Source organism: Ornithodoros turicata, chromosome 3, assembly GCF_037126465.1.
Source record: "Ornithodoros turicata isolate Travis chromosome 3, ASM3712646v1, whole genome shotgun sequence".
In the NCBI taxonomy this organism is placed as follows: Eukaryota; Metazoa; Arthropoda; class Arachnida; order Ixodida; family Argasidae; genus Ornithodoros; species Ornithodoros turicata.
Window position 1 is genome coordinate 100,650,428 of NC_088203.1, and position 11,466 is coordinate 100,661,893.

The 11,466-nt window shown below is 48.2% G+C and overlaps 1 protein-coding gene and 1 long non-coding RNA gene across 2 annotated transcripts; both read right to left on the reverse strand.

Annotated features, from left to right (window-relative positions):
- Positions 1–3,619: 3,619 nt before the first annotated feature.
- LOC135387555 (uncharacterized) lies at positions 3,620–4,337 on the reverse strand. Its single transcript, XR_010421192.1, has 3 exons — positions 4,008–4,337; positions 3,846–3,958; positions 3,620–3,746 (listed from the first exon to the last, which is right to left on the reverse strand). It is a non-coding gene; the product is annotated as an uncharacterized LOC135387555 (long non-coding RNA).
- A 718-nt stretch (positions 4,338–5,055) lies between these two features.
- Positions 5,056–8,997, reverse strand: LOC135389769 (uncharacterized protein K02A2.6-like). Its single transcript, XM_064619800.1, has 2 exons — positions 8,840–8,997; positions 5,056–8,755 (listed from the first exon to the last, which is right to left on the reverse strand). The coding sequence occupies exons 1-2, from the start codon at positions 8,995–8,997 to the stop codon at positions 5,056–5,058; spliced, it is 3,858 nt and encodes a 1,285-aa protein (XP_064475870.1).
- Positions 8,998–11,466: the final 2,469 nt, after the last annotated feature.

Consider the following 11,466-nt stretch of genomic DNA (forward strand, 5'->3'; position numbering starts at 1 on the left):
GCGGAAAGGTAACGGAATCTCTTTGGTTTCCGTTACCGCGTCCGTTACTGGCCCATATTTGTTTCTGTTTCAGTTTCTGTTACCACCAGGGTTGGTTCCGTTTCCGTTTCGCCCCCCCCCCTCCCGATTCGAAGCCGTCAGTCTGGCACAAAACTTATATACAGTCAACCCTCGATTTATGAACACCCTCGGTTCCCTGAAAAATCGTTCATAAATCGAGGGATTCATAGATCGAAAATTCCGTTCAGTCAGTACTATCGGCTGACGAAACAGTATTTGTGAGTTGGGATTGTGTTTATAATGCAATATATTGTGTAATTTTGCTTTCGACCACGCCTTCTGCTATACACTTGGTCATCCCTAATGCGTCCCCGGAAAACCCGTTTGTTGTTCGAATTTCGAGGGGTTAGAAACCATGGAGGTAAGAAACTAAGGAGAGGGCGATACGATCGGAGGGCCGTGGGACCCCTTTAGCGGTCGCTCCTGGCAATACCACGCCCATCTAGTTGCCCACTCACGTGATCCCCATATGTTTCGGCGTTATGGCGGTCTGCGCGGAGACTTGGAAGTTTAGCAAATCTCATCATCAGGAAACCTCTTACCTTCAAGGAGTCCATTCGCACAATACTTTGAAGGTTATGGGGTGTTTCAACATTCGCCGCGTGATAAAACACTGCAAAAGTTGAGCAAAACAGCAGAGAAGCCAGGCAATGTCACGATGACGTACGTACGTTTTCTAGCGATTTAGTGATCCATTGCTTCCACACTGAGATGATCTATCTTGTGTTTCAACGGGTGTGATAGCTTCTAACTCCAAAGATGTTATGAAAGCGAAAACAAGTTATTCGGCCGCAGCTCGTCTCTGTATTCAGGTAAGGTACGCCTCGGACATGGAGGACGCCATGTTTTATGACGTCTTGCCGTGACGTTTATGGGTCACGTGTGTGGGCAACTAACCACAATGCCATGCGCGGATCACAGCACGCTCGCTTGCATTGGGAGAGGCGCTTAGGGCATCTCCTTAGTTTCTTACCTCCATGTTAGAAACCGAGGGTGCAATACCTGGAAAAAGACTGGTCCGTTCCAGCATCATTCATACGTCCACGGAATAATCCCGTTGAACATTTCTGTTGACCTCGGAACCATCAGTTCATAAATTGAAGGCAAAAACGCTGGGCAACTCCTAGTTGGTTCCCAGATATTCCATTCATTATTCGGATATCGAGGTTCATAAAACGAGCAAAAAATGCGTGCAAAGAGTTTGGTTCCTCGTGCTCCTGTTCATAAAACGAGGGAATTCATAAATCGAAGGTTCATAAATCGAGGGTTGACTGTATTAGTATTGGAATACCTCTACATATATATTCTGAACTATATTTTAGAGACTTCAGAGATACTTGCACACAATACGGAGCATTTATTCAAAAGTATAGTACGTAGTTTCCTTGAATAACGTGGTTTTCACGATTGTTGCTCACGCTTGCGATTTGCAAGTCACCATGAGCAAAAAGAACTGTGCTTCCTCTGTTTACTCTATAGTATTTACTTATATGTTCCAGTTTGATAGTTCATTTTAGCTTTCCTTCCTCAGTTAATTTTAGTTCGCTTCATTCAGCTTTATTTCATAAATTTATCTAAATCATACGGTAAAAGATCGTAATAATTCGGGGCCTGCAGTACCCGAATTATTACCCGTAATTATTTTTGTTTCCGTTTCTGTTTCTGTTACCGTTACTGGCTATATTTCCGGTATAATACCGTTTCCGTTTCTGTTACCTTTCCCTGACTTTCGACTTCCACAAAATAGACGACGTTTGCATTGCATTGCATATGCAATAAAACTTCTTTAAACCTAAATAGGATAAATAATTTCATGGATATGTTGATAACTTATGCCTGTATTGATGTCAAGGTAGCAGGTTCCTTCGAACACTCAGGCGGGAAAAACTAATCCGTTCACCAAGCACTGCGCCGTCGCTCACAATCATTATTGTCTGCCGACGCAAAGTCACGAATTATAATTCATCGGGTTCTCAACAAAAACTGAAAGGAAGATGCCTTTTTTATTGATCTTTGCTGACTGACTTTGCACTTGTGACAGCATACAAAGAATAAAAACATGAATGCGGTAAACAAAAAAACAAAACAAAAAAAGAACGAGTAGATCAAGACAGCGCAAGTCTTTCTTTTTTTTTTTTTTTCAGATCGCTCTCCGTGTTGCGGGATCTATAAGCGTCTCTTCTGCTATAGAAACTGTTTACTCCCGCTCCTTAAAGCACCGGAAACCCTGGAGATCTTATCTCTCTGGAAGAACGTCTCAAAGAGTGACAGCCATCTGTCAGATTTATCCTTGGGATTTATTTGAGAATGAGCTGCTCTCGCAACGAGAACAATTTTCTTCCATCGCTGCTCACCTACACATAAAGAAGCGAAGACTTTCTCGGAATCTTGATCCTCGCAGCTAAGTACGTACTTATCCGCCTCTGATCCACACACGAAGATTAAATACGGGACGACTTTCAGGCTCCGGGCATGTCGTACGCTTGACAGTGTTGTTACCGATACAGGGGATCGGGCTTCAAAATACCTCACGAACGAGTATGTTTCATGAGGCGGATTTTCCGTTACTGCGAAGTAATATCTTGCAGTGGCGTGTTTCTACCCGCGTAATAGCGCGCTATGAAGTATGTAGTACATTGGGTCGTTACAAGTGTGCTTGAAAAGTTGCGGAACAGGACAGGGGGGCAAAATGTCTTGATGGAGTGCCGTACGCGAAACTGCGCGCAAAATGTGACTACCTGACTTGCGGTTGTTTGTGAGCAGGGAAGAGGTGTGAGTGATCAATCCTTGGGCGGGATATACGATGTAGCAAAACGGGCAGAATGAGAGGAAACGCCCAACTGCCCCGAAAAAGTGTGGTGAGACGTGGAGATGTGCTTTATGAAGCTTACTTAATTTCGAAATCAGTAACGTGTGCAGCATGCAAAATCACCTCAAAAGGCGAGCGGGGCCTACCCTTATGAAAATGGCTTATGGAAATTTTATAGAATTCTATTCAAATAAGCTATAGTATTTGTATACGCCTTGGTGTATAGACTTATGCATTTCTTATAGCTATTTTGGACTAATTGTATACACTTTGTATACACTCACCCTTATACAAATGTACACACAGTTCTCTATACAAAGTGTACTGAACTCTGACGTTAAGAGTATCTATTGATATGTCTATTTTTCTGTCTTCGTGCGTATCTTCGTGCGTATGTGTATCCAATTTCTGATTCAGATGAGCTGTGCCCGTAGAGTTGCCCCACAGGCAGTCGCGTTACACAAAAACAAAATAATAATAATAATAACATAAAATAAAGCAAATGCACCACGGCCATGGAATACGTAACACTAAATTTTATTGGCGTGCACATACCTTTAATCTGGCATCCAGTACATCATTATTTGCTGAATAGAAATCATACACGGTTCACTTAACGCCAACGCACACATATGGAACACATGGAACACGTTGCACGGACACACAACTCATTCAATGTGTACCAGGCAGTCTCCGAAACTTCAAACAGGCGGTCACCGCAAAGCTCCATCAAGACCATCCTCAGTGACGAACACGACAGTTCCTCAGACGAAATGGACGTCGAACGATTGTCCAAGGATGTGACACCAGACACGCTTCGATGTAAGAAGCTGTTTCAATTTTGCACACATGAGTGACCGTTGAGACGGAGAACTATCTGCAAAGAAACCGAAGTTAATACCAGCTCGCAGCCGTCTCACATTGTACAAAGCTTGTATCACACAAAGCTTGTACGGTACGCCATTTTGAAACTTACGTCCTTGCAACTGATACAGTCCCACAGTCAGTTATGTACGCCGTCCCTTCACCCATGTATGAGATCCTCGTCTGCTGCCATTTGCAATGCGTCCACGAATGTCTGCAAATGAACTAGTAAAACGTCGGTGTCGTACGATGCATCACAGCTAGGTTGACCTACCTTTCTTGTATTTAATCAAACATTAAACCCAGTGAAAAGCACGGTTGTCATCCTTGTCAACGACGAGGTGCAACGCAGACAACGGGCGTGAAAGCAAGGAGAGCTCTGCGGAAGAATACGCGGTGCCATGTCACTCCTCACCGGCGGGGCAATGTAGTACGCTGCAACAAAGGGACACATATATATTCAGCGGGCACACAAACTGCTGAAGAAGCACACGAGTAACAAATTATTCAAAAGGCACGGGACGACGACATTGTCAAACTACAGGCAGTTTCTGTGTATTGTTTTAGTTGCCGTAGTGTTCCTTGCCCATGCGAGAATGTTGTGCTTGTGACAGAGTAGCTCATTCTACCAATATTGAAAATGTGTTGTTCAGACGTGAACACATGGGAAGTGTGAAAAAGACATGTCTCCGTGCAATCTTATGCCTATATCATATGTAATCTTATGCATTCTATATACAACTTTGTATTCAACATATATATAAATTTCTGTACACAATTTTTATAAATTTTTAGCCGTGTATGTGTATAGACTTCTGTATACAATTTTTATACATTTTTAGCCGTGCTTTTCTATACAGGGTGTTCAAAATTAAGCTTTCACGAGAACTACGCAAACACAGCAATGACAGGAAACCGGATGACAACTTTACGCTACTTGTGTAAGAAACAGGTGCTGCTAATTATGTAGCACCTGTTTCTTACTCAAGGAACAGAAAAAGTAACGTCAGTTTTCTTTTGTTCGCCTATTTATTGTCGCGTAGTCGGCGGTTAGCGACGAGATCAAGCAGGCGTGACTATCCAGTCCGGATCAGAACGTTTATTCTATCAATCCTCGTGTAGCATGCGGTGGCGCGTGACCACCTGTCGTTCGTCACATTGTCGTCGTCATGTAATACAACATATAATATGCACACAACACCTCCCCCTTTCCGAAAGCCGCAAAACCATTCCCAAATGTCCAAACCAACGAATAGTCTCAGTGTCCTGTCACTGGTATCCGAAACGCTCGGGCGGTCTAACAACTCTCCCTGAACGTGTGGTCACGCGTCCTGGACTTGATACGACGCCTTGTGGTCCACACTGCGGCAAAGCGACTGTTGCTCTTGCAGGTGCCGGCTAGTGCGCCTGGTAATCCCCGTTGAAGTTGCCACGACGTAGGACCTGGGTGTAGAGGCCTGACCGACGATGGCCCCATGTGCTGCCGCTCCTGCGAGTATTCTCACGGCCGTTCGGTTTCTGAAAGGCCGGCGAGATGAGGCCCTGTGCCTCCAGTTGTAGTGCCTTGCATGGACCGCTTGGTCCTGGGCGTAGCTCCTTCGATACTGTTCCAAGTACGGCCACTGTGGCTGCAGGGAGCTCTGTGGAACTGGTACCGTGGATTGCAGACGTCGTCCCATTAGCAATTCCGCCGGTGAGTATCCGGTCTTCCCTGGGGTCGTCCGCTGCGCCAGAAGAGCGTCGTCGATGTCCGACGACTTGGCTACAAGAGACTTTGCCGTTTGAACCGCCCGCTCTGCCTGGCCGTTACATTGAGGGTAGTACGGGCTGGACGTCACGTGGACCACACCGATACGTTGCAGATATCGGGCGAACTCCTTCGAGGCAAACTGCGGCCCGTTGTCAGTCCTTATCACCGCTGGAATGCCGTGACAGGCAAACACCGGACCCAATGCCGTTATGACGTCAGCCGTCGTAGTCTTTGGAAGACACCTCAGCTCGAAGAACTTTGAGTAGTAGTCTACGATGACCAAATAGTTTTGTTTGTCTTTGTAGAAGATGTCCATGCCCACGGTATGCCAAGGTCGCGGCGGAAGTTCGGTCTGAAGCAGGGGTTCCGCCCGGGATCTCCTGTGTGCTTGGCATGTTGGGCATCTGGTCACAAAATTGGCGATGTGTTCACCGATACCGGGCCACCAGACGGCGTCCCTCGCTCTTGCTCTGCATCGGACAACACCTTGACGGCCAGCGTGGAGCCGGTCCAAAATTTCTTGTCGCATCACTGATGGGATTACCAGTCTCTTCCCCTTGAACAGGAGTCCTTGGACGACAGAGAGCTCACTGGAAAAGCTGGCGTACCGGCGCACCTCATGGCTCATCTCGTCTGCTGGTGGCCATGTGTTACCGCAGTACGTCATGACCTCTGATGTGGCGTCATCACTCTGTAGAGCTCTCCGGAGACGTGCTTGCAGTGACCCGGATGCTGGGAGTAGCTCAACGGTGAGGAGCTCGTACTCCCGCAGTAAGGTGTCCAATGATGCTTCATCGCTGCTAGTAACCGGAGCGCGCGAAAGAACATCCGCCGTGTATAACAGTTTGCCCGGGACGTGTGCAATCGTGAAGTCATACTCCAGGATTCGTAGGCGCATCCGTTGTAATCTTGGGGTCAGCTCGTCTATCCGTTTCGTGGAGAAAATAGGGACCAGTGGTTTATCATCCGTCTCTACGTGGAACTGCAGGCCCAAAATATACATCCTGAAGCGCTCGCATGCCCATGTAATAGCTAGGGCCTCCTTTTCGACTTGCGCATAGCGCTGCTCGGTTGGTGAAAGTGCCCGGGATGCGTACGCGACCGGATGTCTGCGGTGCTCGCTGTCCTCTTGTAGGAGAACTGCACCAAGGCCGTAGGACGATGCATCTACAGAGACTGTGAGCGGGTGTTTCCCTGTGTAGTAGGCGAGACATGGAGCCTTTGTGAGGTCGTCCTTAATCTGTTCAAAGGCCTGTTGCTGACTCGGGCCCCAAAACCAGCCTGCGTCCGACGTCAACAGGTCCCTTAGCGGCTTTAGCTTTTCAGCCAGACGGGGGAGAAATTTCATCAAGTGGTTGACCATGCCGATAAAAGATCGGAGCTCCGCGACTGATCCTGGCGGTTTCATGGCCCTGATGGCTTCAGTCTTCTCCGGGTCGACGGATATGCCACGCCCGTCCAGTACATGTCCCAAGAACTGGATCTGGTTTACACGGACTTCGCATTTGTCCTTGTTCAATGTGATGCCACTGTCCTGTAGACGGCGAAGTACTGCGTCCAGACGAGCATCGTGTTCCTGCTCATGCTTGCCGTACACGAGGATATCGTCCATGTGGCATACAGTTCCCTCCAAGCCTTCCAGGATGCGCAGCATTTCCCTCTGGAAGGACTCGGGGGCAGTTGCGATTCCAAAGGGCAGTCTCAGGAACTGGTAGCGTCCCATCGGAGTAATGAAGGTCGTCAGCTCTCTACTTTCCGGTGCTAAGGGAGCTTGCCAATATCCCGCATTCGCGTCGAGTTTGCTGAATACTCTTGCGCCGTGAATCCGTGAGAGATTTTCTTCGACAATGGGCATAATCAGTCGCTCTCTAACGACTTGTTTGTTGAGGTCGGCGAAGTCGACGCAAATGCGCAGCTTCCCGTTCTTTTTCTTGGCGACGACCATGGGCGCGCACCAGCTCGTTGCGCGGTCGACTTTCTCTATGACCTGGAGCTCTTCCATACGTTCCAACTCCTCCTTCACACTTGGAAGCAGTGGGATTGGCACACGACGAGGGTACGAAACAGCATGCGGTACCGCCCCAAGAACAAGTTTGATGTGGTACACAGCCTTCATGTGTCCCAGTGCGCCGAAGAGGACTGGATACTTTGACATTATCGGGTCGACGAGCGAAGTGGATTCCACTGAACAGAGGTGTGGCAGCACGTCAAGGGCCCGGATTGCCGGTCGACCTAGGAGCGCGTGCTCCAGCTTGTCCATGACAAAGATTTCTTGACGGGTCGTCTTCCCGTTCCAGGACATCAGCACTTCCGCCTGACCGACGGGGTGAAGCCTGGACCTTCCCGGTCCATACAGAACTTTCGTTGCCGGACGTATGCGTTTCTTCGTGTTCTCGACAAGTGCAGACTGGGGTACCGCGCTGACGTCAGCTCCAGTGTCCACCTTGAACGAGACTGCCATGTTGTCCACCTCAGCTGTTATGATCCACGGCTCCTTAGCGGTCCATGCCGACAGGACTTCGCCGAGGAAGACTTCTTCCAACTTGGCCGTGGTTTGACCCTTGCCCCGACGACCGGGCTGTCTTCCGGGCTGAGTCCTCTGGTTGGTCCCCTGCACCTGCCGCTGGGCGCTCGACTGGCAAACAGACGCAAAGTGTCCTGTCTTGCGGCACGTGCTGCAGACCTTCTCTCGAGCTGGACAGTCTGCCCTCGTGTGATCCAGGCTGTACCCGCACCACTTGCAGGTTTTGTTTGGTCGCTGCCGGTCACGATCGCTCGCGCCGTGTCGTTGCCGTTGCGCGGCTCCGGAACGTTCCTTTGCTACATACGGAGATTTGGCAGCAATGACCGCGTCCACGTCAATTTTCGTACGAGGTCTTCCTTCGGAGTTGACGTCGGAGTGCAGCAGTGGCTGTTGGCCCTTCACGGCCTCCGAGTTCCTCGCTCTGTTGACCGCTTTCTCCAGCGTCAACGATGAATCCAACTGCAGTTTTTCGCTAAGGCTCTTGTCATGCAGGCCAACCACTAGGCGGTCGCGAATCAGTTCCTCTTTGAGCGCGCCATATTCGCAGGTTGCAGCCAATCGGTGAAGCTCTCTGACGAATTCCTCCACGGTCTCGTGGTCTCGTTGGTGCCGCTGGTTGAAACAAGCCCGCTCGTAGATCACATTTAGTCTGGGTACGAAGTGACCCTTGAAGCCTTCCGAAAGCTTGCCGTAGTCGTTCAGTTCTTCGTCCGACAGGCGAAGCGACGTGAGAATGTCCTCGGCTTCGCTGCCCATGGCGTACAAGAACGTGTTGACTTGTGTCTGCATATCCTGCTTGTGGAGCCCCGAAATTACACGGTATCACTCCCACCTCGTGAACCACTTCTTCCACGACTCCGGGTGGCGAAAGTCAAACTTCTCGGGGAGCTCTATGGCGAAGGCGTTCAAAGCTGGAACGTACGTTGCTGGCGTGGCAGCTCGACTGTTGCCGGTGCCTTCCATCGTGGCCCCATCCCCCGGAGGTGACATGCCGATGTGTACAGGAAGTCGTGGTCAGCCTTCGAAGCGTTTTACCGCTGCCACCATGTCGCGTAGTCGGCGGTTAGCGACGAGATCAAGCAGGCGTGACTATCCAGTCCGGATCAGAACGTTTATTCTATCAATCCTCGTGTAGCATGCGGTGGCGCGTGACCACCTGTCGTTCGTCACATTGTCGTCGTCATGTAATACAACATATAATATGCACACAACATTTATAAAGTGCTAGTGAAAGCTTAATTTTGAACACCCTGTATACAACTTTGTATTTAACACGTGTATAGACTTCTGTATACAGTTTTTATACATTTTTGGCCATAAGCATAGCAAACATATGGAATGATATAGGAATATAGTATAGGTGCTACGTCTATAGGCCATTTTCATAAGAGTAACTTCTCAAAGAAGTAGTGCATCATTAGGCGTTCTAGCCAACGCATTTCAATGCGGTTGCCTCATATGGTCATCTTTCTGTCCTTATCTCCGGGTGCCCGAGCTCGTTTCGTCGCCATTCGAACGTCTTCTTCCTTCTCTCTCTTCTTCTCTCTCCACAACTCTTACGGCAGGCTATTCACGTCGGTGGGATCTTTATTCATGTGGCGAATTTACCCATTCATTACCATTAATTTATTCGTTGTCGTTGTTGTTGTTGTTGGGCTCTTTATATAGCTACTGCTCAAAAAAAGTAATAATATACATGTAGTCTAGAGTTGCATTTGGTAGACAAATCGAGCATTCTATTTGGTTAATCGAACATGAGATGACACTGGCTCGCATGCAGAAGGAGTCAAACGCGGGCACCACAGGAAGAAATCATAACATCTTGTCTATATTCTTGCGCAGGCACTCGTGTCAGATCGGATCAGATCAGCGGGTATTAGATGGTCACAAAGTACCACCGGCTCATCTCATCCGCTGCCATAAATACATCGAGTAGTCGCCTACTTTTTTTTTTCTTCACGAAACACAAGGGTGAAGAACAGTGATAGGATGTGCACGGGTGTGTACATAAACCGAATGAACAATGAATGACTGCTTCTGGGGCTCCAGCACGATTCCTTGCAAAGAACAATTGGCGAGAAACGAGGAAATCGAAGCTATACATTAATTAGGCTAAGGGCCAGACCCCTTTAATGTACTTTCTCTGTTATACACGAAGCTATTCTTTATGTCTTGGGAACGCGTCTGGTAGAAGATCGGTATAGGAGCCAATTAGGGATTGTGGAGGAAGCGGCCAACCAGGCTTAAAACAAGCACCACTCATAATGGTGGCTCGAGGAGGCGGAAGGAAATGATGATGATGGCGAAGGGCGATCGACCGATGCAAAGGAATCTCCGGATACGAGCAGATAATTACTTCTGCTGCCTTAATTTTGCTCACAAGGTGGGTAAAAAAACTACACACACTCCGTTGTGCGAGATAATGAAGCACGGAAAGGAAGGTTATCGCCTCCCATGTAGTGCAGGATCCCAGAAATTGATGATGTGGTAACGTACGTACCTTAGAGACGATGAAAGAAAGTATTCGTGCGTATTAAAGGGGTTATTTCTTCTTGAATTTATTATAAAACTGTACTAGCTTTTATACTAGTTTCAGGGTGGAAGGGAAAATGATCCGCTAATCTAGTTGATTCTGTGAGAGGGAACAAAAGAAATATAGGCTTAATTTTATTTTATCTTTGCTTGTTCATAGTGTAATTTCTGCTGAAAGGGTCAGCAGACGGCAAACAGAGGGCAGCAGACGGCAGGAATGGGCGTGGCGCGAATACACACACACGAGAAGGGCACGACGACCGTGACGAATAACGTGTCGGATTTGTCACGTTGCTTCAGGGGACGAACTCCATTTCCGATCGCAAATACTAAATGCACAACTTTATGGGCCACCGGAATACGTTACTTTTTATCTCACCATGATCCACATCGCTCATGCTGATCTGGCACAGCTGTTCTTTGACAAGGCAAGGTTAGCTCCGTTTGGGGTATGGACAGCCAACCTCGGCTTCACTTCTACACTCTTAAAAATGAACGTCACCGCATAGCACGCTCCTAGCCAACCATTATCTCGAATGATATCGTTATCTGCCCTGATTTGTTGAAAACGGGAGGCGTACGCCTTTTTTGTGACACTTATGCTGTTCATAATTGTCACAAAAAAGGCGTACGCCTCCCGTTTTCAACAAATCAGGGCAGATAACAATATCATTCGAGATGATGGTTGGCTAGGAGCGTGCTATGCGGTGAAACTCATTTTTAAGAGTGTAGGCGGAAGACTTGTCTTCTGTAAAGCGTGCTTTGCCTGCACGACATCTGTGCAACGGAAGAGGCCAACTTTACGATTTGAGAATTATGGTGAGGCAAAGGGCGTGTGGGTCGGCAATCTATCATGATCACGGCTACACTGTTTGACATATCCACACCGTCCGCACTTGACATTGATATTGCAGGAACGGCCCCGGC